Here is a 22,981-nt window from a genome sequence, read left to right as displayed (position 1 = left end):
AGAGACGTTAAACGAGACATATTATTATTACCGGTCAGGCAGTTGATCACGATCAGGCGCTTTATGAGGCCGTAGATGAATGGCTGAGTCATATTGATAAAATACGGGAGAAAGAAGCCGCTCGAAAACGCGCGGCCAACGAGGAGGCAAGTCATATTAAGGCAACTCAGCGTCATCGTGATGATCTGTCAGTTCGATACGCCTAAAAGCGTCAAAGGAGGTCCGAATCGGAAGGTGATAATAATATTTTACCCTCTGATTTAGAATCATATACTAGTATGTGCAGATTTTTATAAACTTTGGTTTTATATGCTAATTTATATGTAAAAAATAATAGATTCAAATTCAAGCACTACACGTCGTCAACGATTTAAAACGCCGCAGCAAAGGGCCTTTGAAAATATTGCCAATTTTTTTGAAAACACCGCTAAATCAGTAGTCGAAAACGATGATATAAATACTCGATTTGGAAATATTGAATCTCGCCTATCTATAGTGGAATCCAATATTGACACTCGATTTAATAATATTAATATAAAGCTTGATCTCCTACTCCGTCATATAACTCGGGATGGAGATATCTAGATACCGAAGGTGGTGACATCTTATATCGGTTAGATATCTGATTACCACGCCGAATACACGTATGAATATTAGTGAAAAACACTGCTATTTTATACTCCGCGGCGGCAGGGCGCAGCCCTGATTTCTGCAGTGATTTTAACAATATTGAATGCCAGAGGTTTAGTACACGGCCAAATGACTGCTCAATCGTAATTCGATCACGGGAAAGCGCTATATTAGACGCTCTTTTATTAGCAGACAATGTATGATGGTCCTCATAAGGTGTAATCACATAAAACTTTCCTTTATAGGCAGTATCTCCATATAAATATAAAGATTCTCGTTCGCCTTGAATTGCACGGAGTCTCCGCTTAATTACAGTTAAATTCCACATTTTCGCGTTATTTATACGGCCCTTAAAAGGGCCCTATAATAAGCTTATCAAGCCGTCAGGTGTAGTAATACCCTGAAACTTGATTGTATAAATTTTCTTATATCCAGTATAGTATATCTGTTAATCATGTGTTGGCCGGCATATTTAACGGAGAGTTCCGTTAATAAAGCCCCATACACGTGTAGCCGGGTTAATATAATCTGCAAATAGCATCATATTTTCATATGTCAAGGATAGGTGCCACTCAATTATATAACCAAATTGATTACCTAAAAATAGTAAAATATCTGCCGAGATCGTGGCCTGGCTAAGCTTAAATATCATATTCAACTCTGCAAGGCGCCGGGGATATAATAAGCGTGTTAAAAGGATGCAGATAGCTGTTTCGGCGTTGCAGGAATAACGATATCGCCATTGAATTTCATTGATTCGAAGGAGTGGAATGATCTCGCGGAGCTTATTCTTTGTAAATCGTTATAATTATATATAAGTTAGTATGTTAATTTAAATTTATATAATATAGGGTCACCTTGTATAACTAACAGTTGTTTAATCATCCCAATTATCAAGGATAAAAGCTCTATTCAAGCGTTGATCACCGCATATTGCGCGCCCACTGTCATCTTCGGTTAGCAATATTAATGCAAGACTGCAATTGCCAAAAGCTTCAATTTTTCCCGTTTTGGAAGGCGATAGAATGACGTAGTCATCTTGATTGTGGCCTTGAAGTGCTTGGTCAACCTTGATCAACGATATCGAGGTTCAATATTAAAGAAATCTGCCAAGAATCGCGGTATTTTACTAAGTTCAATATGGTATGGCCAAATATTAGTCGGAGATCGCTTATTTTACCTAATTGGGTTCTGCCTGGCAGAAAAAATAATATAATTTTATATAATTATATTGTGCCCAACCTACACTAAACCCAAAAATATTTTTCGCATAGGTGGGTCCTCACATGACCTCTAAAAATGGTTTAGCCTACTAGAGGCTTGGCAGACCCACCTTCATCTGAGTAGGACCCTACAATTTAGCCCTATATCACATGATTAATACCTAAATAGGAATGGTGGGTTGCTGTAGCCGCTCCTTTAGCAATAAGTCGTCTTGGGACAAGCGCAGTTGCTTCGTTATTTCACCGAGGAGTGTATCCTAGGAGATGAGACCCCTGGCCTTAAAAGGAAGTCGGATAACTCCAATTTCTCGGTTTTGTGGCCCAGGGTGAAGGTGCGGTGTGCAGCTCTCGGCGAGGGAGACGGGGATACCGGGACTGATATCCTCTTCGCTAATAATATCGGCGCCAAGGTTGTCTGTTGTCGCTATAGCCAGGGTGATCCGGACGAATGTGCTCGTCTGCGACCGGATTTTGTCATCAATGAGATGTATGATGTGTTACGGATTCTGAATGGAGATTCACTTGTATCTAGTCCATGCAACAGACAGACCTACAGAACTTATACTTGGGGTAATATCATTGCCTTCCTGACCAGGTAGAATTCCCAGCCCAGCTTTGAGTTCATGCACTTCGACATGACCACTGGGATGTCATGAAGCAAAAGTCAAAGCGTCAATTTGCGATCGTTTGGAGTCTCTCTGTCGCACTGGCTCAGAGCTTGAACCGGTATTGGGTAATTATCCGAACGACTAATGCACGTCGGTGGATCAGGTGGATAACCTTGTTATGGAGTACAGTAGCTACAGTCCCTATTTTGCATATTAATAACAGGTAACTACTGCATCGAAGTATAACACATGGATTAAGGAGTGTGACTTACAGAATGGACTTGCAGCTCCCTGTCGTAATGCAGCGCATACATACGTACTTTGTACAAGTGGGCTATAGGACAGCGCTCCGGGCGCCACGGAATTCCGCCATCTTGGCTATAGGGGTATCTCGCAGCTGCAGAGTGGGCATTCATGCAGACTTCAGGAGTACTCTGTTTTGCGAACCTAGTCGCCTCCAGGTTTGTTGGTATTCGTCCATCAACTCGTGCTGACCAATGCAATCACACTAAGCCTCGTCCTATAAGCCGCCACTACCCCCCTCCTCACCACGAGCACGAACTCTCCCTCCCCTCTGCATCGCTTTAGTTTGCCCATGGGAAGGATGACGATCAACGATCGATTGAAACCAAGGAAGAGACAGAAGAGGATGAAAGGCGCAGCTGAACCGAGAGGCGAGCTGGGATCAGCCCCAGGCAGCGATCCTCCAGATCATCTATGCATCGGGTTGTGGACTTGCCCGAATGTGTCCCTTCGGGCTGCACGGTTATACAAGTAATGCCAACCCCTGGGGATTTCTCACAAGAAGCTGGAGAAAAAGTAAATATGTACGTGGCACTCCTGCATCTCGCTCTGACTAGTAAAAACGTGCATCGCTAGAACTCGAGCTGACGTGATAACCCTTACCAGGTAGGGAGATTTGCACCGAATTGTGGCTTGTCATATCTCCTGCCTTTCTCGGCCTGTCTGTCCATCTGTCCCTTGTTCGGTGCATTATTCTGTTTTATAAACTCCGGGCTTCCATTCAGATATTCTCCTGAATTGCGGGCTGTCCACGCATTCCATACCTATGTCCTAATCTGCCCTATCCGCTCTTGCATACTGACTCCTCTGCGGTGGTTTGGTTCCAACTTGCGCTTATAATATTATATTCAAAATGACAGTAGACGAAGAATCTCCTCTTCTGCAGAATGAGAACCCTCCGATTCAGGAAACCAGCTTGACCCTGAATGAATTGAAGCAGAGGACCGACTACACCAATAAATTGGTCGTCTGGAGCTGCTTCATCGGTATGTCTTCCCACTTTTTTGTCTAATCTTGTTTTAGGAGTCTTCGTTGCTGCGGCAGACGTTATCTCGACATGGAGCTCGATCGCATCTCAGTTCAAACGATTATCCGAGGGCTCATGGCTCATCGTGGCGTATAATTTTAGTTTCTGTCTCGCGCTACCGGTGGTAAGCAATTAGATTTAATATTCTTAGTATGCACGTCAAGCTTATACACGCTCTAGCATAGAACCCTAAGTAGCATGTATGGAAGGAAGAATATCCTGCTGGCGGCTTATATACTCTTTGCAATAGGGTGTCTCGCATGGTAAGGTGTCGCCTGATTGTCGTCGATAATAAATACTAACAATCGATAGTTGTCTGAGTGGTTCCTTGCAACAGCTGGTCTTTGCGAGGGTGTTAGCTGGGATCAGTGGCGGCGGGATGATTTCTTTGGTGTCGATAATCATCACTGGTACGGTGGCCGTTCTTGTCTATGTTTATTCTAATCAATCACAGACCTCGTCCCTGCCGGCGAGGTGGCTCTCTTCCGAAGCTATGCGAACGTGGTTAACGTCCTTGGACAAACCATGGGTGCTTCGGTTGGCGGGTTTCTGATCCAGACGGTCGGATGGCGATGGTCAGTTGGATACCTGCATTGAAAGAGTACTGTGCATTGACTGATACATCTCAGGTCATTCCTAGGTCAGATTCCGCTCGTCATCATCTGTAACCTGGTGGCACTATATGGTCTTCCGTCTTGGTTGAACGAACGGAAAACAGAAGATGACTATGTGAATTTCCCCTCCGACCAGACTCTCTCAGCTTGACTTTGCCGGCCTTTTTACCCTCGCCTTTTCTGTCGTTATCCTACTCTTTATACTCCAGAATGCAAGCGTCACAACACATGGTGATTCAAAAATGCTGGCCCTCTTGGTGCCTTCTCTTGTTCTATCTCTAGGTTTATTCCTCTTAGTCGAAGGATACTGGGCGAAGAGGTCTCTTATACCCCTTAATCTCGTAGCTGGCCCGCTGGGCGGGTACTCTTTGATCCAGGTGTTAATAAGCGCCGGTCATATGGCAGTAAGTTCTCTAGACTATTCGACCACCACTTACCCGGATGAATTAGTATAGCTAGTCAGCAATTTGGTTCCGTACTTCATTCGAGTCGATAACGCCCCTGATGTGGTCGCCTCGTCGACCTATGTCATCAGCGCCGTTGGTATCTCTATCGGGGTGTCATTGCCGGAGCCATCATTAAGAGGTATATTCTAGTACGCTTTCCAGCGCCAATCAACTCATATAGGCAGAGCAAAACGCTACAAAAGAATAACGATCTTCTCCGTCGGCGCCACCCTAGTCGTGTATTTTCTTATTTTTGTCCGCTGGCGTCTCGGCAGCTCGATCCAGGAGATGTCCTATCTCCTCCTAAACGGCCTGGTCACTGGTATACTCCTATCGAGCAGTTCATCGGTATGTCATTTGGCGCGCCAAGAGGATCTCTGGAAACTTGCATCACGACATACTGTCTATCTCAGCAGCTATGGTTGATCATTGGTTCTGTGTCTGGAATAGCTGTCGTCCAGCGAGTTTTCGGAAACAAACTTTCCCAAAATATGGAGGACTTTCCGGAGAGAAAGGTAGGATTGTAATCCTAATTGAGATGTAGAAGCTAATGGATTTAAGTTTATCGGTCGCATTCTCGATGACGCAAGGTTTGATCGCTGGCAAGTCCCGTTCAGGACATTGTGCGCTCGAGCTATTTATACGCGTTTCAATTCTTGCCACGTGAGCTTCCATCTTTCTTATTCGATGCCAATGCTAACTATGGTTCAGTCATCGCTGCAGGCTGAGTAGGTGAAATAAATCCCCCTGCGTATTTCAAATTGGGCTTAATTGGTCGTTATCGAATTGCTTTAAAAGCTTGCCTTTAATTACTTGTATTATATGCGAGGATATATATACCCTTCCACAAAAATAAGAAGACTTAATAAAATATTCATTCTATTGTATAGAATGGTGTATGCTTATAAGCACAGTACTTGTCTCCAGTCTAGTTTATTAAGGCTGTTCTATAAAGATAGTAGACAGAACCATTGGCCGGCTCGTGTGACTCATATTAACATTATCCTGACTGAGACTACGGAGGTGGTTTAAGCTCGGTTCATGTGTTTTATCACGGAATTGAGTTTCCGGTACGCACGTGGAACAAGTCCAAACTTAGCGGGATATTACATGTACTCTAGACCGTCTCTAGGAGGACAGAATACACAGTAGATGGTGTTCCGTACAAGGTAGATTTCATCCTCAGCAGACCAGTCAGATAATATCTCGAGATGAATGTGTGTACCTAGGTCTAGGCTGTAGGGTAAAGTTGAGTCTAGGGAGTAGCCGACAGAAAAAGAATACAAGGCTGAAGTGTTCTCTGCAAGGCCTCCAACACAACCTATAGAAACTTGAACTTGACCATCTTTCCAAGATATTGAGCGAGTTAATTAGAGCAACTCACAAGAAAAAACGGACTTTTTGTTTGTGTTTGAGTTTATCCTTGGATAATGTACATAAAAAATTGTACACATCTAGATCGACAATGTGTTGGCGAGGCTTTGCTATAATCCTCTAGCAAGGATCTAATGCGGGGGTTTCGATATCTGTACTCCGTACGTTCTACAATACAACAAAGGGCTACAACCAGATAGAGTTCTTGAATGAAATACTAGTGCATATTGGAGACAAACAGCACCGACTGACATCCTTGAATCTGACTCATCTTTGTGGTTTCACTTCTTCATGTTGCTGGATTGCATCACCGGAACGGAAAGTTTCAAGTCTGAAAGCAGGATATATTTGGAATCCGGCAGCTTCGGCCTTGTTTCTGATACACTACTTATCTACATACACAATAGTCGGAGTACGTATAAATCCTTCTCAGATACCCAGCATACTTTAAAATGACTGCGAATCAAAATGACAGTTCCCTTCACCTACCCTACTACCAGTCGCACTCCGAGTAAGGATGTTTTATAATGGATACATGTCCAAGGACAGATTTCCATTGCATATTGTTATGCAATTCAAGGATATCCATTGGCTTGCTAGTAAATGTGAGTATATTATGTCTGCTGGAATTGTCAGGTTTGCGTATGAAATATTTACATTGTAAATATATATTTCTGTATACCTTTACCAACATTTCAGTTGGCTGGGGGGATCATCTTAAAACATTATGATTTCCAATAAACCTTACTACGAAGTCTGCTGTTGTACCGAAGGAATCCTATAAGGATTTAAGAAAATTCTACCTATCATCGCGCCAGTAGGAGGATAATTACGGTTTTGCGGATCCATGAAGCTCCACATGTGGAAAACTTTATTACCTTATTTAACATGCCCATTGTACCGTCTGTTTTACCTCCTCTACCCAGCTCGTCAATTTTGCTAAATTTGTATCTATAAACCGCTGAGTTGTAAATGAATGTTCTGAGAGTGTTAAGACTAACAACTTTAACATGTCATTTCAATACATAGATACTAATTTTAGTTTCCGTGTTTTAATTTGTCTTTCCCAACACGAATTAACTGGTTGGGGGCGGAAACGCCGTGCCCTTTGCGGCTGGTAAGCCTTGCATGCTCGCTACTAGGTGAGCCTCTCGGAGACACTTGGGAAGCCTCACCCTTGGGGTCCAAGATGTATGCCGTTACTGGAGAAGACACCAGACAATAATAAAGCAGACACAGGATCATCGCGAAAACAGGCAGCTGGACGCGTGAGTGGTATTGAACTGGAATCTACATTCATACGATGGATCGCACCCTTCTTCCCGGTCGCCACGTGATTCCTCTCGTATGGCAAATCCCTTATAATTTTAGTTGACGAGGAATATTCTATTTGTGCATGGATTACTCCTTGGGCTACACGTAGGCTACCCCGGAGTACACGTCCAGTGCGTGAATTTTTCTCCTCCTATCGCTTCGACAGACCTAGAGGCACTAAGGCTGCTAAGCTTGAATGGGAGGACCTCTCCACCATTCCTGAGCTTAACTGAAAAGAACACGAGGACTAGTTGGCGGGGCCGTAAATGCCCAGGCCTATGAGTATGGGTAACGGAGTAAGGTCATGATCCGTTTTCTCTTGTAATAGACTAGAATGGGGGTGAGGGCGAGTTGGTCGTGGCAGTTCGTACAAAAGTACCAAGCTTACAAGTTCCTTTTATGGCCACTTAGGGGTGAGTTGGCGTTTTAAGCAAGTGGTCGAGTGACGCGGAACCAAACCCAATGTGGTTCCTGAGCATGCGACCATTTGAAATTTGCCGTCTAGGATTCTAAACTTATGTCTATCTCACCCTCCAATATTCCGTACATCGTGAGGGTCAGTCAGATCGGTTGGTTCGCTAGCGAGATCATTGCAGGACTGGTGAGGCAGTGAGGGAAATTTCCCTAGCCCACCTACCTAAGTTGCATACCCCCAACCGTTACCACGGAGCATGTTTCTTACGGAGATCAGGAATAATGCAGGCCGCTGTTCGTATGGAAGTACTAGCGGAAAGTCAGGATGCATGATGGGTGGATGATGTAACCACAGATAGGAGTCAGGGTTTCCTATGTACTCCAAAGGGGATCATCGAGAGTGGTTGGGAAGGATGATCCTTAAGTGCTATCTCATAGTCTATCTAGCTAACCTTCATACTGAGACCAGTGGATAAACATTTCCAGAAACCATTTAACACACTTCCTTCCTTCGCCACTATAACAACGGCCGAAATCCTTCTGGAAAATTTCATTGCTATTAATAAGAACGAAATTTGCTCAGAAGAGGGGAACCAGAGTCACTGCGGCTGTGGACATCTAGCCAACCACGGAACGCAGTATCTGCCTCTTTGAACAACAATGGCACCGATTGGTTCTTCTGGAGGCCTCTTGTGGAGCCGTGGACTGTGGTCTAGTCCGATAGAGGAAGGTGATCACCTGCCCGACTGGCTGTCAAGGGCTAGCGATCCCATGGAATGGACACACAAAAACCAGAGGGAATACACAGTACAACAAGGTACTCTGAGGTACTCTAGATACTGGCGAAATACTCCGCACTCCCATGGATCCATGAGAAAACCTTCAGTACATGTGCTTCCTCTAGTACCTCTTATCAGCTTTATGGTTCCTGCACCACGAATCTTTTTCCTTCAAAGAAAGACTGCGACTCCGTACCTATATTCACACTCCTGTTTCACCCGGGCGCTGCGGGCCCCGAAGATGTCTTAAAAGTCTTAATAGACAGAGGGGCTAATTGGTACGAAGGCAGAACCCTGCAGCCTTCAAGTTCTAAATATGGGCGGGACTGGGTAGTGTAGCCAATCATGGAGCCCCATAGTGGAGACCCTGTGCCATTCTGGCGCCAATCCAGCCAAGGAGAAACAAACAAGGTATTGATACACTGCGCCCCCAATGGATGCCATACGACCCACGGCCGCTGGCCACTGCGACTCAGAGCTCCGTACAATTCAGTACAGGATCTGGTGGGGCGGCGTTTCAGTCCCTGCGGCTCCTAGTGGCTCTTTTTTTTTGGACTAACAGAAAGGCAGGGTTCAAGCTTATTCCCCGTTTCCTTTCCTTATATGAGTCGCATGGGCTGCTCGGTCATCGTTTTCGATGACTGAGGATGAGGTTAGCGATGGCGATGCTGGTTGATTATTTTCTGCATGCCCATTAGTTTTACTTGTCTATTCTCATCGGCTTCCTCCGCTACTACGTATCATCATTGCTGCTATTACATTCATTAATTCCCCCTTTCCCCCCAACTTAACAGTCCACAGTTCATCTCTCTCGGTCTTTTTCTCCTAGTGCCATGCTGTTCATCTGACTGATATAATTCTTTCCTCGGTCGTGCTGCCATGAAACTGATTAACTGCGTGCACGCCCTCGTGCGGCACTGCGTACCCTTGGTCCAGCGACTTCGCACTTCACCTGGCCACGTTTTCGACGTCTGCTGGGATTCTTCGCGTCGTTATTTCTTCACCGTTGCCCTTTTCGCTCTTTTGGGTGCGAAAATTTTACATCTATATGCCCACATTTATTCCTTACCACCCTCCAAATTCTTTTGCTGGGGCATCACATTTTTCTTTCAAGATGTCTGCGTTTTGATCCTCATCCGTATTTTTACACAAACCATTCCGTGGCGACCGGTAGCTATACTGGCCGCTCTCGTGATTATCCCATTCAGGTATGTCGATTTTTTTTGTAAAGGAATGCCAATAAAGATCCAACTCACTGATCCACTGCAGTTTACTTATGTCAGGAATGGCCTCCGCGAATACCTCATTTTACGTTGTCACCGGTGCCGAGATCCACTGGCGTCAGGCCAAGACCTTTCACGGCGATGCAGCGGCAATTCGCACCCTTTTGACTGGCTTGACAGGCTTTCTGGTTGTGGAAGGGATTCTGTTGACGGCTGCATGGTTTACAGCGAGACCGATCCATCGGGGGGCTGGTGGCGTCTTGAAGGTACTGGCGTGGCCATTCCGACTACTGGTGACCTTGATCCGGAACGTTGTCAATCGGGTGCGCGGTGGGCGACCGTTATTGCCAGATCCTCAAGTATACGAGCAGATTGCAGTCGACGATTATCGGGATGATAAGAGTGATGACGAAGAGTCGGTCTATCTGATGGACTCGGGCAGTGCGGGGTCTGCTCAGAAGAAGGATTCGGTGCTAAAGAGGGTAGGCGTTCTCCTGCCGTTCAGTATCCTGCTGTTCCTGCGAGCCATTCGACCCTGGGATCCTGCGCTCTGGTTCCTTTCCGGAGCGCTGCCGTTTACACCGTTCACCGAAAGTCATCGCGCGTCGCCCGTTGATACCTTCGGGTTGCCGGGTGATTACAGATGGCTGGAGGACCGCACTGCACTAGCGAAAACGCCAGTCTGGGACTGGATGCCCGAGAAGGGTCTTCCCGGTTTTGAGGACTGGGATCAGACGGAACACCCGGAATTTCATTACAGCGCCCACGAGGATCCACTGCATATTTCTAACTTGACAGCCCTATTTTGGAGCCGATTCGTAAGGTCATCGCTGATGGAGATGTTAAGATCAAACATGTCTTTCTTCTGAAGCTGGAAAGTACACGTGGCGACCTGTTCCCGATTCGGAAGGATAGCTTTATGTGGAACCGTATCGCTGAATCCTATAAGGATAAGAAACTGCCCGCCGAAGTACAGGATCGAATTGCGAACCTCACCCGGACTGCCGAGTTTTTGACAGGATTCTCGACTGGGTTCGAGCATAATGACACGTTGTTCGGGGGGAAAAGGTCGTACGGAGGCATTGCTGCTAGTAATGGGTTTACCACAGGCACGTACACGCTGAAGAGTGTGACCGGCACGGTCTGCGGTATCACGCCCTTGGTGGCGGATTTCAACCGCGAATATCTACACCACATCTACCAACCGTGCTTGCCTCATGTCTTGAATGCCTTCAATCACCAGGCAGACATCACAAACAAGACCGATGACTTTAGGACCTGGCCCTGGCATTCCAAGTGGATGCAGTCAGTTACCGACACCTATGACAAGCAGGATAAACTCACACCCGCTTTGGGATTCCATGACATTCTGACCAAGGAGAAGATTGCGGATCCGGATGCCAAGCATTACCCTCCCAAGGATAGGGAAGTGAACTACTACGGCTACGCCGACACGGAACTCCGCGAGTATATCCGCGACGCCATTGACGAGGCGGAAAGTACCCACACTCGTCTGTTCCTCACCCACCTTACCGGAACCACCCACCACCCTTGGGGCCTGCCGCATGATGACGATTTTAAGGAGATCATGTCGTCAAATCTACTGAGTGGATCCAATGGCGACCTCAACCGATATCTGAACACCATTCATTTCGTAGATAACTGGCTGGCAGAGATCTTAGGGATCCTGGAAGAGAAAGGAATTGCCAAAGAAACCCTAATTGTCATGTCGGGTGACCAGTTAGTAACCTGAAATTTGATTTCTGTACCTTGAGCAGTAACTGATGATATCTAGTGGTCTCTCTCTGCCCAATGACGGTGGTGCAACTCCTTACGACAACCCACATCGTGGCAGCTTTCACATTCCCATCCTCTTTGCCCATCCTGATATCCCCCAGGTTGAAGTTACAACCCCCGTCATCTCCCAGCAGATTGTCCCGACGATCATCGATTTGTTGATTGAGACGGGATCCCTGGGCCCGAACAGCACGCATGCGGCGAAAGATATTCGATCGCTATACGAAGGACAGTCCATGATCCGCGATCTGGTCCCAGAGAAAGATGGCAAACAAGATTGGCAATTCACTGTCATGAACACTGGTGGTTCCTGGCTGGCTGTGCGATCGGCGGCTCGACCGGCGTTTCGCCTGGTGATCCCGTTGATCGACGATCTTGAGTGGCGCTTTACCGATTTGGAAAAGGACCCTAACGAGAAAAATCCGTATAAGGACTTCGGTTTGGTGGACCTGGCAGAGAAGCTGGACACGGAGTATGGCAAGGAAGTAGTGGACTGGCTCCGCGATGCGGCCCATGTGGCGCAGTGGTGGGTGGTAGAAAACTGGCATCTCTACCAATATAAGCCAAAACTCAAGTCCGGGAAGAGGTGAGGGGGAAGGATCCCTGGTTGGTTATTTTTTTTTTTTTTCGGCCTGCGTAACAGCGGCTCTCGCCGTCCGGCCCATGGTGTTGCCTTGAATCAATATCGATTCCTCGCGCCCTGTACACCCCTTCACATTGCATGGGTAAAGGGTCTCCCTTTGTCCGGACACATGGGGCTCACCGAGTCCTTGTACTATACCCATCTATCCATTCTTGTGTATAGAATTTCATTTTTGTTCATAATTCCATGGAATATGCGTGACGATGCGCCAGATTTTGGTTATACGTATGATTTTGGATACAAACGCTGCTATTTATGTAGACTGACGCGGGAATGGTCATTCAGCTGGTGACGGTGGCCAAAGGCATGGTGAGAGAAGCAGTGAACGTGAGGGCAAGTGCTAACGTTTTGTAGTTTCTTTCTTGTATGGACTAATGTATAAGGCAATTCGGTCTTGCTTCACCAAGGCTGCGCCTGTACAGCCCAACGCTCAAGAGCTTGGCCGCGGCAGATCTCTGACAAGATCTAGATGCATTTGCTATTGTCAGAGCAAACTTCCATATCCAGGGCAAATGACAGTCTGCAGGATTCTGGGAGATGACCATCTGCAGCTGCTCATTGGGATGAGGCAGAATACTTTGTTTATACATATGTTAAACGTTTCTCCGATGTTCCTTATGCAACTAACAAGGGGCACATCCCGGCCAAAGATTCAATACTTGGTATGTCTTCAACTACGACACCATGTCTACCAAGAAGAGTGGGGGACGGCCGTACCTGGCTTATCCGTGACACTACTTCTAATTATTAGCCCAATCGGGGCCATCTTGATCGTGAATAATCCAACGACGTATTGGCAGAGTGAATAACCTGTTGACACCTTTTGCATCAAGAAAGCCCAAAGCAGATATCTCTTCAGTCTGTCAAGGCGGCATTGAGATGATATACAGTGGAAGCTAGGGAGAGTATTGAGATAAAAGCACCTGTGCAGGTAGCTCCTCCACCAGCCCGGTAATCCATCAGGTATCATAGCGTTATACAGCTGACATTATTTGTTCTGGATAAAGGAGTTCCTTTTATGGCGGTACCGCCGTTAATGCTGATTTGTAGTGTCACATCATCTAGCCGAAGGCACTTCTCTCAGCAACCCATTTCTCACAACTGTCCTGGGATCCACCGGAATTATATCGCTTATGCGGCCAGCGCCTTTAGCCATCTGAGAACAAGAACGATCCATGTCCATATGTGCGGTTCTTCAGGACTAAGTTAAAACTGTCAACTGCCATCCAACATCGGCCAGTCCCTTGCAATCACATTTGGCCCTTGCCTCGTCGATAATACAATTTCCTATCCGTCGACGGATGGTCCGATCCCGGCATACGCGAAAAGAGCCGGTCAGCGGCTGACTGCATATCCGATGGGTTCCATCCGTCGGGAAAAGTCCTGTCCCAGTCCAGGAAGTACGGCTAGCTGGCAATAATTAGTGTACCGCTATGTTTAGGATAGACTTACCCTCCCACGAGATTGCCGATGGCAGAGCGCAGCAGCGGGGATAGTCGTGGTGTTAAGTGCTTGGTCATTATCTACTCGGTTAGATATGTCTTGAAAACCGAGGGCTTTTAAATTCCAAAAAGTTGGCATTCATGAGCACCCTGGGAATTACCGACCATTTACTGCGCACCTAAAAGGACTAGACTTCATTCACGTAAATTCATTAACCTATCTCAGTCCCGACAAATGTTCCATCGTGTTTCATGTCCGATCCCAACACTAATACGTACGGACTTGCATTGGTACTGCTTACACCCAACCATCTGCAGCAACCACTATGAGAACTGCGCAAGCGCACTTTCAAATGCGGCATCCAAGTCCTTCGTCTTCGATGCCAGGGTGTCCTTGTCCGTTGCTGTCGCCTTGGCCTGCAGCTCAGTGGACATCGAATCAGTCTTAGACTTGAGTTTCTGCAGATCGCCCTTCACGATGTCCGTCACTCCAGCGGAAACGATCAGTTGTTTCTAAACCCATTAGCGTGGGCAAGGTCCCAATGAGAAAATAATATCCATACCTTTTGTACCAACGTATCAAGCGAGGTCTTGATATCCGGCTCCAATCCTAGCACCGACTTCGTGATAGTCGAGCTTTCGCTCTCTGTGAATGTACTCGCCGCTTTGGCATCGGTAGTCACCTTGTCGAGATCACCCTCCACAGTCTGCTCCTTATTCTGAATCTCCAGTGCGCCGCTCACACCGCCAGTGTAGGAGGTGATCGCGCTGGTGAGGGCCTTTACGTCCGTGGAGAGTTTGTCGAGGTCCTGCTGGACCGCAGTTGCATCGCGGGGAAGGACAGAAGAGGTGCCGACGAGGGTGAAGAGGAGGGCGAGGATAAGAGTGAAGACAGAATGGAAATGCATTTTGCTCTTGTTTGTACTGGATCTACCTTTGGTTCTGTGTGCTGTGTTGGGAGTGATATAGATGGTCTAGTCGGAGACAGAGGGGTTTATATATGATAGATCCTATGCTGTGTTTTGTTCTGAAGCGTGACACGACATCGACGATCGGAAGCAAATCTACCCCGTAATTAATTGACTTTGGCCACCGTCGGCATCCGTCCGCGCATCAGTATCACCGTGACATTTCCCGCATTACATGATGGACGCAAGACGGACATCCATACTGCATCTGTATCCCGTTGACATGTGAGTCCGCTAGATCTCAACCTAGGTAAATAAGGCATGCATACAGTCCATTATCACAAAGGATTTTTTCTTCATCGATACTCCGGTCCCGGTGCGATCGATCCAATCGACGCCTGGTTACCCCACACGCAGGACTTTCTTCACGGCAGCCAAGCAATATAGCGTCAAGTACTTCGGCTCAGATGAGGGGGATGTAACATCTCCGGGATCTTGGATCGGGAGCCGATGGCCCTTTAGCTAAGGGTCGTGGTCATGGGGATGTCGTCTATTGGCCTGGGAGTCCGAAGTTTCTATCTCATTTTTATATGAAAGTTTCTATATTTTATTGTCTGTATACACAGGGATTCCCTCAAGTTGCCAGTTTTGTGGTTATTCAGAATGTATCTACAGAATGGTCCATCGCAGCGTTCAATACATAATGTCATATTGAAATTTGTTTCTTTCTATATTTTCACTATTTTTATTCATTCATGTTTCTCCCAACCTAGTGCAATCTGATCTAATAACAGCGAGCATTTCATATCCAATGAGATATATAACACAACCTCGGCTACAATCCTATCCCGTCATTGAAACTGTACGGAGTAGACCCCTTGACCAAAAGGCTGCCCTGCATTCAGACATCCTTGTCACCATCGTGCCCTGCATCCAGCCACATCATTTGCTCACGGCATTCCCAGGCCGAAGAGAGCGATGCCTAAGTCATCTAGGCTATACTCATTCCAGACACGCACATGACAGACAAAAATCAACAAACAAAAGTCCATCCTAACTATGCGTCTTTATCACTGACAAGATCTGTCACCATCTCGATTCACATTTTGCATCAAAGTTCTTATAGATGGATCACATTTCTGGCCAATGTAGTGGCTGTCAAAAAGATGATAGGATTGAACCGAGTGAAGTGTAAGCGATCTTCCGCAATTCACACATTGCTGAGATACTTAGTATGCGAAGCGATCTCGACACGGTCACTATAATTCAGGGGAAAAGGTGGCAAAATAACACTATACCATCTACACGCACGTAGCCTACTAAAGACTGTATTTAATAGGATCTATATTGCCTTAATTACTATCTGATAAACGCACATACTATCTGTGAGTAGGGGCAGGTCCTGAATGAAATACCTCTCAGTGGCCGAGGTACTAGGCGCTCGGATCCATATATTTCCATAACAGCATAGAAGAAGCAAGAAGCTCTTAGAATCCGTTCACGGTGCCGTCTAGCCTGCGCCAGAGAACCGCGAAACATCGAGCAATTAATAATCCGGCCAGTTCGGCCTCAGCCAAGCATCGTCACACAATGCTTGATCTACTGTTAGTTCCTCGGCTGACCCACACAATCCTTCGTCTCAGGCTTTATTGACAATCCCGATGGAGTGCCAAAGTGCCAACCCTGGTGGTTTCGGATGGCCAACTCGACGTCACCCTACCAGGGACCATTCAATCAAGTCAATCATGCTAGCCGAGCGTGGTTAGACTATAATAGACTACTAGCAGAATGGGTTGTAGCTATCATGACGGTAGTTGCAACGACGATGTCCATAATGCTGGTTTAACTAACTAGATAAATGGATGCAGTCGGTTGTCCGTATGCAGATCAAGACATGGGTTAAATATTATACGACTCAGCCTAGCTGGAGTATGGCGTACATATCAACTTATGCTTGGCCAAACTCATGTGCCCAACACTCCATACTGATATCACTGTAGGCTAACCCTCTAAGCCGGCCGAACACGCCGATGCTGCTCTGCTTATTATCAGCAGATATATTGTAATATTTAGTTAACATTATAAATTAATAAGCGTTTTGTTTTCCTGGTGACATTCTGCAATGGCATAATTTCGCTTGTTCGAATAATTCAATCGTGTAGGTCCGCTAACCAATTTCCAAAGAGTTATAGAGGATTTGAAAGTGAAATAAAACAATTGTTACGCACCCACGCACTTGAGAGCAGCATACATGTATACCTACTCCCTACGTTTATAGGGCGTCCTTGTGCACCAGAACACAAAGAACAAAAAACGAGCACATACACACCCCTTGCCTGTCGCACTAATCTATATCATTCAGACCTGCCTAACTTGCAAGCGACCCTGGTCTACACTAAAGATACAAACGGACTAAGGTTGGACCGATAAGCTCTGTTGATGGTGTTGATGCAAGGGGCTTCATCAGACACCTCAATATATGATCCCCGCGTTGTCCCTCTTTCCGACCATACTGATATCTCACCATATCGAACCTGTTCCAATCCAACAATCCCTTATGGACCGATCCAACCTCGTGGGTCGCGCAGTAGAGATCGCTGATGTGGCTCGCAACCTCGCAGACGAGTTAGCGCAGCGCGCACTGCCAGAGCCTTCGTTTGAGCACGGCCTGCCTCATCCCTTGCGGGGTGATGCACCCGACTCGAATGTGCTGGCAGCTCGCGTGAAGCTACTGGGTCTGTTGGATGAATTCCGTGATCTGCTGACGGAGCCGTCCCTGCTGGGTAGCCAAGAATTGGTGCGTGAAAATATTTTTTTGTGTATGGGAGATTGATATGTGCTGATTGCAACAGCGGAGTCCGTCTATGAGTATGCTGGTATTGGTCCGTCTCGGGGTTTTCACCTCCTTCCCAAGCGAGGGAACCTACGTCCAGGATCTTGCATCTCGACTAAACCTGGGGGAGCATTTAGTTCGTCGGCTTCTTTCGCATGCGGCTACGTATCATGTCTTTTTCCAAGCGAAGCCCGATTTTTTCGTACACACAGCCGGCTCTCGCGTATTGGCTGAGAACGAAGGCTTGCGTGCTTGGATCCTGATTGGCCTAAATGAGACAATGCCGGCTACCTTTCGCGTATGCTTGGATCGACGTCAATCTCCTTAGAAACAATCTCGGTAGCTGAATGTGCCAGATCGCCGATGCCCTAATGCGGTACCCTAACTCGGAAGAACCACAACACAGTGTGAGTCTGCTTCCGATACCATATTTTACAAAAATATATGACACCAGCCAAGTCACATAGATCTAATGACAACAGGGCTGGAACGTGCAGAATAGCACAGATCTCCCTATCTTCCAGGCCTTTGCCAACATGCCGCAATATGCCAGCGTCTTCTCCAATGCCATGACATGGTATGCCCAGCTCCCCGGCTACTCACCACAATACTTGATCGAGTATTTCCCCTGGGTATCAGCTGCAGAACAGATCGTGGTCGACGTGGGCGGTGGGATTGGGCATATCGCGTGCGCACTGGTTTCTCACAACCCGACCGTTCAATGCATCGTGCAGGACCGCGCTGAGGTGATCTCACCGGCTGAAGTGGCCCATCACTTTGAAGAAATCCCAGCGGAGCAGCGCCGTCGCATTCGCTTCGAGGTACATGATTTCTTCCAGGCGCAGCCTATCCACGGGGCAGATGTGTATCTGCTGCGACAGGTGCTGCATAACTGGTCCGATAAATATGCGCGCAGGATCTTGCAGGCTTTAATCCCGGCGCTGAAGCCCGGAGCCAAAGTCGTGCTGAATGAACGTGTCGTCCCAGGCTATGGAGAGGCGCATTATCTAGAGGAGCGCGAAGTTAGGGATTATGATATGTATATGTTGGGCTGGCAGAATTCTCAGGAGCGCACCCGAGATGATTGGAATGCTCTATTGCAAGAGGCGGACTCGCGATTTAAGCTGACGCGCGTGTGTAAATCGCCAAAGTCGTACCTGGCAGTTCTCGAGGTGATTTGGGATGGTTGATGTATTCTGACTAGATTGTGAGCTGAATGCAGATACCCTGGAATTAATAAATGTCTACTGGTATGAAACCTTCCTATGATGATGCCATATATTATTACCTTGAAGGAATCCGGATTACAGTGACAGACGTCGTCCACTCCTAAAGCAGCAGTTATTTATAACAACAGCACTATACCACTATCACTGTGTAGCCGGCAAGCTTCATATCAAACGCACTATTTTACCAAGGATACACCCCATCCTTATGAACAATCTTTCCAACATCAGCATCTCTCTCCCCCTGCACAATACTTAGCACCGTTTCGCCAGAGACATCTGGATCCCCCGCATGGCCCCATCCGCTCCTCGCCTCCTCACTATGTCCACGGAGGTTCGACCGCACGAAACCAGGACACATCATGAAGATCTTCAACGGGGTATTAGTATCCTGCACATGGACCCATTCCTGCAATGCAACCATATTCAACGCCGACTTGCTAGATCGATAGGCCTCTCCATTCGCAGGTCCACGGTAGGTGAATGACGTCGGATCCGCCGCTAGTGTCAACGAACCAACCCCACTGGTGATGTAGATAGAGTACGCGTTGGGCGATTTCACCAGCAGAGGTCGGAACGTCTCAGATACCACGGCTGGTCCGATCACGTTTGTATCCATGCACATGCGCATACGACGTGTGAGATCATCCAGTGCGTTTAAACCCGCTACAGCTGCGTTGTTGACGAGGATGTCGAGCTGACCGAATCGTTGAGACACTTGCGAGGCAGCTTCGCGGATGGATTCGTGGTCCGTTACGTCGAGATGGACGGTGGAGAGATGCGCCGGGTTAATGCCGGATTGTTCAAGTTCGGTTTTGGCATTGTTGGCACTGTCAAGAGACCGACACGCCATGATAACATGGAAGGCGTCAGTGCGGGCAAGTACTTTGGTCGTGGCGAGGCCGACGCCCGAGTTGGCACCTGAGATGTTAGCTCGATAAACGTGTAGTAAGGTGAAGGCAGTACCGGTGATGAGGGCAATGCGTTGAGCCATTTTCGTGCGTGTTTATTGATGGATGGTTGATGTCTCTCTCGTAGCCGCTCTATGTATATAGATTGGAATGATATGTAGACAGATTTAAGCAGTCGCTACCGACAGAATTACGAGCGCAGAGTTTTAGAATTTGGAAATATCAGGGAAACTCCCACCTCGTATTCCGTTGACTCATTCTGAAGGATTAGAAATCTTGGTTGGGGGTTTGCTCTTGTTGGGCTTCATGCAACGTCTCTATCCTCAATTGGCCCAAATAGGAAACGCTAGACGGCTTAGGGAGAAAACCGTGAGGGCTACGAAATGGAGCCATATTACCATTAATTCTCATGACACGAATCCTTTCCACTACTAAAAATCCGGGCCACTAGTGAGCCGTAATAGTGTATGGAAGCTGGTAGAATTTTGTCTCTCCATTAATAATAGAGAACTGGAGAAATTGACATACACAGTCTATATTAACCGTGTTAGGCCACCCGAATTTAATTCATATCCACAAAACAAACTTGTTTACTAAGCTAATCAAACTCTGCGGAAAATCTGGCCCCAATCTCCTCAAGGTCGAAATTATACTGGAGGTTAATCTACCCTATGAAACCACCCCTATCCCATTTTTGATATCAAGAAACCCGAATATCTGGCGTTGAATCCCAATGGTCAACATCCTACCTTAGAGGACCCAAATACGAGTATCACGCTGTGAGAGTTCGGCGCGATCATTGAGTACCTCATTGACTATCTCATTGAGTGATACAACCTACACCACCGACTGAGCTTCCAGCCCGGAAGCCGGAACAATATTACACTGAACAGTGGTTGTTCTTCCAGACAACAGGCCAAGGATCATACTATGGTCAGATGACCTGGTTCAAACAGTTTCATCCGGAGAATATGCATTCCAGAGAAGATAAATCGATTGTGCTCGAAGGTTTAGACCAATTCAAGATCGTTTCACTCGGCCTCGGCGAATTGACCGACTACCCCAAGTTTCCTTTCAAGGTATAATAGATTCGTCTCATTTATAGTCTAATTTGTGGATACCGCATCTTCCAAGACACGGTAATTTGAGAATCAACTCTCTCCTACCGTCCCAGCCTTCCAGGGCTTTTGAACCGCTGACCAATATTGGCTTCGGAGGTCCAAGATGCCTGCTTCTCGGGTCCTTGACAAGGTTCCGCTCCACATGGCATCCGATCCTCACCCTCCTCCTCTGATGGAAAATCTGTGCTCTTCGGCTCTAGCGGTGGCTGCGGGAAGTCTTTTTTTTGCCAGCGGCTCGAAGGAGGAACGTATCAACCGAATCGGTATTTTAGAAGACAATCGGAGATACCACCTAGCAATCGGCCTGGGTGGCTTGCAGGTCTTTTCAACGTATTTTATAAGCATCCGTGTGCGATGCTAACTTTGGCTCGGGTCTCAACAAACTATGGACGAACTGCCACTTTTGCTCCTCTCCACTAGCGACTCAACGAAGCTGTTGAGATAATACCGATTTCGACGCCCGGCAATACCATCACGGGATTTGTTGCCCTTAAACTAGTATGTAGCAATGCCTTAAGCAGATCCGAACGGTAGCTGAACGGACCCAGGCAAACCAAACCGCTTTATCCGAGTCGGTGTTCAGTCCCAACAATATGACTAACAAATTATGACACCAGATATTCTGGATCGTGAATGCCATCAAATACCTGATGATCAGCTACAATACGAGGAAAAATTCTAGCATTTCATAGACAGTTCAAAGCGGTAACTATCAGATCTATGCATCACTAAGAGTGTCCGGAAAATCCAGGGATCCACAGGCATCCGTGGCCCCTCCAGATCCCCAAGTCGCATATCGGATTTGAAGATCGAGTATTAGAACCACCCAGGTCCGGTATAGTAGGACAATGGATGAATGAGATTGATAAAGGTTTTGAAATCTCTCCAGACAAGGAAGTCCAATCATTAACTACCTGGCTTACTCCAATGTGTTTCTCTACTGAGTGACGGGGGATAGAAGTAGGTCAAGTTGCAGCAATACACATTGAGACTACTGTGACATTTCGCTCCCCGGACTTTACTCCCTTCCCCACCAAAAGCTGCAACACCAGTACCAGAGCGACTCTGACGAGAAACTGACAGCTATCTCATGGATATTGAATGTATTTTCTGATTGCGTCCGAGCAGTCGTTTATGAGGACGGAAGTTAGAGAGCTCAGATATTGGTCCCAGAATAACATACTCTATTTGACCAGGTACAGAAACTTTACTTCGAGATGCGGGACGACTGTAGAGAGACCATAGTCACAGCCGAGGTCTACTTTCGAGACCGGGTGATTATTGGCTTTGTCTTCGTATGCACTTCAGGTAGAAAATCGAGAATTGGTGATTTCGATACCGAAGCGAGTCAAACAATTCATTTTGCGCGGGACGCTGGGATTGTTGGCTTGTCCGTTGTGTCATAGAGCCCGAACTTATGGAAATCGAGTTTAAGGTTGAACGGAATGTGCAGCCTCGGTACAAGAAGCTTAGGCTCTCCATCAATTAGCCTGATGTCCTGTCCCATACCGTCGGATATGACTGGCGAGATGTATGCTGTAAAGATGGGACGTCTGTGGAAAGCCACCAGCGTCTCTCGATGCGTGATAATGTATATGAACCCCTAAGCAAGTCGAGGCTAGTTGGTATTTATGTGAGCTGTCAGGAGTTCTCCCTTGTTGGGGCATTATACGAGCCTGAGATTACAATAGGTATGAAGAGGACTTTCAAGCGATTGCTTGGGTTTACTTGATCAACGGATCCTCGAGGCCTGTGAAGATACACGCAGTCACGAAAAGCCAAATTTATCGCGTATTATTGTCGAATGTGAAAGTGTATTTAGTACTGGAGGCCGAGAAATTGGCATTTATGCCCGCAGCTTGTGCATTAGTTAAATTAGGTTCATTACGTACAGTATCATGAATAAGTTATTAGGAATTAGGAACGTAACCGGAAAGATAGCTGAAAAAAAGCATTATCTTAGGACATTAAATAAATCGAATAATACTGTAAATCTTTATTGTTGGGGTGTTCAGGTTACAAAGGACGGTTTTAGATGGCATATAGAGGTGGAGCGCTCGCTTTCCGGTTATGTTATTGATTTTATTTATTTATTTATTTTTTTTTTTTTGAAATTCTTTGCTCACCCATGAGTATGCTAGACGT

At 46.7% G+C, this 22,981-nt stretch overlaps 5 protein-coding genes across 5 annotated transcripts; 3 read left to right on the top strand and 2 right to left on the bottom strand.

The window, feature by feature from the left end:
* Positions 1-3,617: 3,617 nt before the first annotated feature.
* Positions 3,618-4,556, top strand: ATNIH1004_003930 (uncharacterized protein; the record flags this gene model as incomplete). The annotated part of the gene is made up of 6 exons (XM_033568602.1): positions 3,618-3,750; positions 3,788-3,915; positions 3,972-4,054; positions 4,104-4,201; positions 4,246-4,366; positions 4,421-4,556. 6 exons carry the CDS (start codon positions 3,618-3,620, stop codon positions 4,554-4,556), a joined length of 699 nt encoding a protein of 232 aa, XP_033427408.1.
* A 5,055-nt stretch (positions 4,557-9,611) lies between these two features.
* Positions 9,612-12,342, top strand: ATNIH1004_003929 (sulfatase domain protein; the record flags this gene model as incomplete). Its single annotated transcript, XM_033568601.1, has 4 exons — positions 9,612-9,940; positions 10,002-10,773; positions 10,803-11,695; positions 11,751-12,342. 4 exons carry the CDS (start codon positions 9,612-9,614, stop codon positions 12,340-12,342), a joined length of 2,586 nt encoding a protein of 861 aa, XP_033427407.1.
* A 1,184-nt stretch (positions 12,343-13,526) lies between these two features.
* On the bottom strand, positions 13,527-14,745 carry ATNIH1004_003928 (cell wall mannoprotein 1 family protein; the record flags this gene model as incomplete). Its single annotated transcript, XM_033568600.1, has 5 exons — positions 13,527-13,596; positions 13,650-13,801; positions 13,848-13,918; positions 14,185-14,350; positions 14,401-14,745. 5 exons carry the CDS (start codon positions 14,743-14,745, stop codon positions 13,527-13,529), a joined length of 804 nt encoding a protein of 267 aa, XP_033427406.1.
* A 2,557-nt stretch (positions 14,746-17,302) lies between these two features.
* ATNIH1004_003927 (uncharacterized protein) lies at positions 17,303-18,768 on the top strand (the record flags this gene model as incomplete). Its single annotated transcript, XM_033568599.1, has 4 exons — positions 17,303-17,542; positions 17,598-17,876; positions 17,935-17,985; positions 18,061-18,768. The coding sequence occupies 4 exons, from the start codon at positions 17,303-17,305 to the stop codon at positions 18,766-18,768; spliced, it is 1,278 nt and encodes a 425-aa protein (XP_033427405.1).
* A 220-nt stretch (positions 18,769-18,988) lies between these two features.
* On the bottom strand, positions 18,989-19,798 carry ATNIH1004_003926 (uncharacterized protein; the record flags this gene model as incomplete). Its single annotated transcript, XM_033568598.1, has 1 exon — positions 18,989-19,798. The coding sequence occupies one exon, from the start codon at positions 19,796-19,798 to the stop codon at positions 18,989-18,991; it is 810 nt and encodes a 269-aa protein (XP_033427404.1).
* Between the last annotated feature and the right edge of the window lie 3,183 nt (positions 19,799-22,981).

This window comes from Aspergillus tanneri (genome assembly GCF_003426965.1).
Source record: "Aspergillus tanneri strain NIH1004 chromosome Unknown AapTan_3_pilon_pilon_pilon, whole genome shotgun sequence".
Taxonomy (NCBI): Eukaryota; Fungi; Ascomycota; class Eurotiomycetes; order Eurotiales; family Aspergillaceae; genus Aspergillus; species Aspergillus tanneri.
This window is presented reverse-complemented; position numbering and strand designations above follow the sequence as displayed.